The 2,491-nt window shown below is 53.4% G+C and overlaps 1 protein-coding gene across 1 annotated transcript; it reads left to right on the top strand.

Annotated features, from left to right (window-relative positions):
• Nucleotides 1-85: 85 nt before the first annotated feature.
• On the top strand, nt 86-374 carry FIBRA_06172 (uncharacterized protein; the record flags this gene model as incomplete). The annotated part of the gene is made up of 2 exons (XM_012327908.1): nt 86-196; nt 252-374. 2 exons carry the CDS (start codon nt 86-88, stop codon nt 372-374), a joined length of 234 nt encoding a protein of 77 aa, XP_012183298.1.
• Between the last annotated feature and the right edge of the window lie 2,117 nt (nt 375-2,491).

Raw genomic sequence — 2,491 nt, 5'->3', positions numbered from 1 at the left:
TTTCGGGCGGTCCCATCCAGAGCGGATGGATGTCTGAGGAGGTTCAAGGGTTCAAGTAGTGTCCCGGGAGAATTGCGTGCACCCGATGGGGGCCGACGGTATAAAGTCGCATGGGCCCGTCAGCTGGCCAAAAAATGGCTATGTAATTGCCGTGGGCATGCGAGAGTCCGAACTACCATCCGCGCCGAGCGCGATTGTCAGTCGCTCTGCGCCACACCCCGGCCTGGCGCTGGCACATCCGCCGCGTCCAGGCGAGCTCCCTCCCTCCCTCCCTCCCTCCCTCGTGCATAGCTCGCGCACGCATGTTCGACCAAGAGCCCAGCATAGCGGATGTCCATCGGCCCATCGGCTCCCTGAAGGAACTTCTTGAGTGAATGCTGCATATGTGGCGCATGCTGCTGAGCGTCGCTCAGCCCAGTCAAGAACCGGCCCATGTGCATTCGCATCCTGTGATACACGATGATCAAACAGTCGATCAGCCGGTCCCAGCTCAAGCTGCACTCCACCCTCTTCAGTAAGCCAGATCGCAGAGTTCACAAAGGCCCCTCCTTCCGAAGCTTCCTTTGTAATCACCAAAGTCCCATCCGTTGCCGCCTGCGCCTTTCATATAGTTGCAGAGACCTTGCATACAGCGATCGATATGGCTCGTCCAACGGGCGAAGTTTAGGATCTTGAATATGACCCGGCTGAAGATGCATGCCGTTGTTGTCTTCATTTCCACTGGTGAAGGCCGTAATCCAGTAGCCATTCTGCAAGAATATATTAGTCTTCGATGCATTTCGCATGCACAAAACGGGCCGTACGTTCGGATCCACTTTAAATTCGCGCACATCCCACGAGTCGTGCAGGTCGCCTCAGAGTGGGATCGTAGTATTCTGCACCAAGTCGAATCGTGTCCGACGTCCAAGAACGGCTTCGTCTGCGCCATCAATCGCCTTGCCCGTGTTCCCCATACGTGTCCACTGTGATGACACCGGTAACAAGGGCAGGAGGCTCACCTCTGCGTCGTGTGCTTGTGGAAATACATGTGCGACTCTGAGGCGATTGCACATCTGGGATTCAGTAGGCCGGTATTGAGGCATTTGCCGCCTCTTGCGCGTGCACGAGTGCGACAATGAGCCCCCCACGAAGACGACATGTATCAGCGAGACCTCAATTGAAGGGATACGTGAGGACGTGCTGACGTGACCCGGAGCCGGTATGTTTGAGCGTGTGGGAATGCGACCGCGGGGAAGGGAAGATGCCAATTCGACACGAAGAGGGGACCCGGCGGGACGAGTTGGCCGTTGATTTAATCATGCTCTGCATCCACATATATATGCTGTGGCTTACCGGAGTCAGAGAGAGAAACGTAGTATCCAGGTCGTACAATGTCAGGGGCCGGAGGACATTCTGCACCTTCATAGCTGCTGTTGTATATCGTATTGGAAAATCTTCATACCGGCAGTGGTGACGAAAACTGCGGTTATATATCCATAAGACTGGAGAGTGTCGCATTGCCAAAAGCTTACACGTATTGTAAACACAACTGCGAATGACGTCACTACTGAAGCAAGCATACCAGCGACGACTTCGCGGCTGGAATCAAACGCTTGGACATTACGCCCAAGTAGACGGTTTTCGGAGGATATTTGGCCTCAAAGCAGGATGGTGCTGATACGATGAGAATTGAGGAGGCAGGCAGGCGATAATCCGAGTCGGAGCTAAGCTCCATTGAATAAGCGCCAGGACAGCAGCAGCAGGATCTCGCTCAAAGTGCGACGGTCATGAACTCTAGCGACGAGCGCGGATCTCAAATATAAGATACGGGGGGATTGTAGTAAAGTCTACATGCACTGATCAATTGATGTGGATTGTAAATTCGAGGAATTCGAATGAAAGAAAAAAGACTCGGAAGTCGCGCCGATGTGGATCTTGTTCGGTGCCACCATCCCGCTTCATCTCCTCTCTTACTGCCAAGTTCCAACACTGTTGGCAGCAACACATCGGCCGAGTGGTTTTTTCTTTTCACCAGCCCCGCGTTCAGGACAATGAGAATCTCCATGGTAAGTGATAGTGATGATTACAACTATATTCGGCGCCTTATGTATTGTGTTCTCTTCACTTCATGACAATAAGCAGGAACAATTACTATCGCCGCGTGGATCGTTCGAAACAATAAGCGGATTTGTCTTCGGCAACTTTCTCTCATATTGGTGTCTCGACTGGAGCCCTTGGTACATTGATACTAACAGCACATGGGCGGTCAAACAATGAGCGAGAAGTTCGTCGGAGAGCCCTTCGATCCCAGCGAATGTGGCCGGCCACAGGTGCGGAATGCATAAATATCATGGGCAGCCTCTCGAACGAGCTAAAGCCAAAACACTTCACTCCTCTCCCCACACTCACCGCACGCCCGATTTCAGAATGGCCTCGACTCCGGCTGGACCAGTAATGAGTCTCCGAGCTGCTGAAAAGGCCCGCGCCCCCGACGTGGGGTACATGGTGCGCA

Source organism: Fibroporia radiculosa, assembly GCF_000313525.1.
Source record: "Fibroporia radiculosa TFFH 294 genomic supercontigs, scaffold6356, whole genome shotgun sequence".
NCBI lineage: Eukaryota > Fungi > Basidiomycota > Agaricomycetes > Polyporales > Fibroporiaceae > Fibroporia > Fibroporia radiculosa.
Note: the sequence above shows the minus strand (reverse complement) of the source record. Positions and strands in the feature narration are given on the sequence as shown.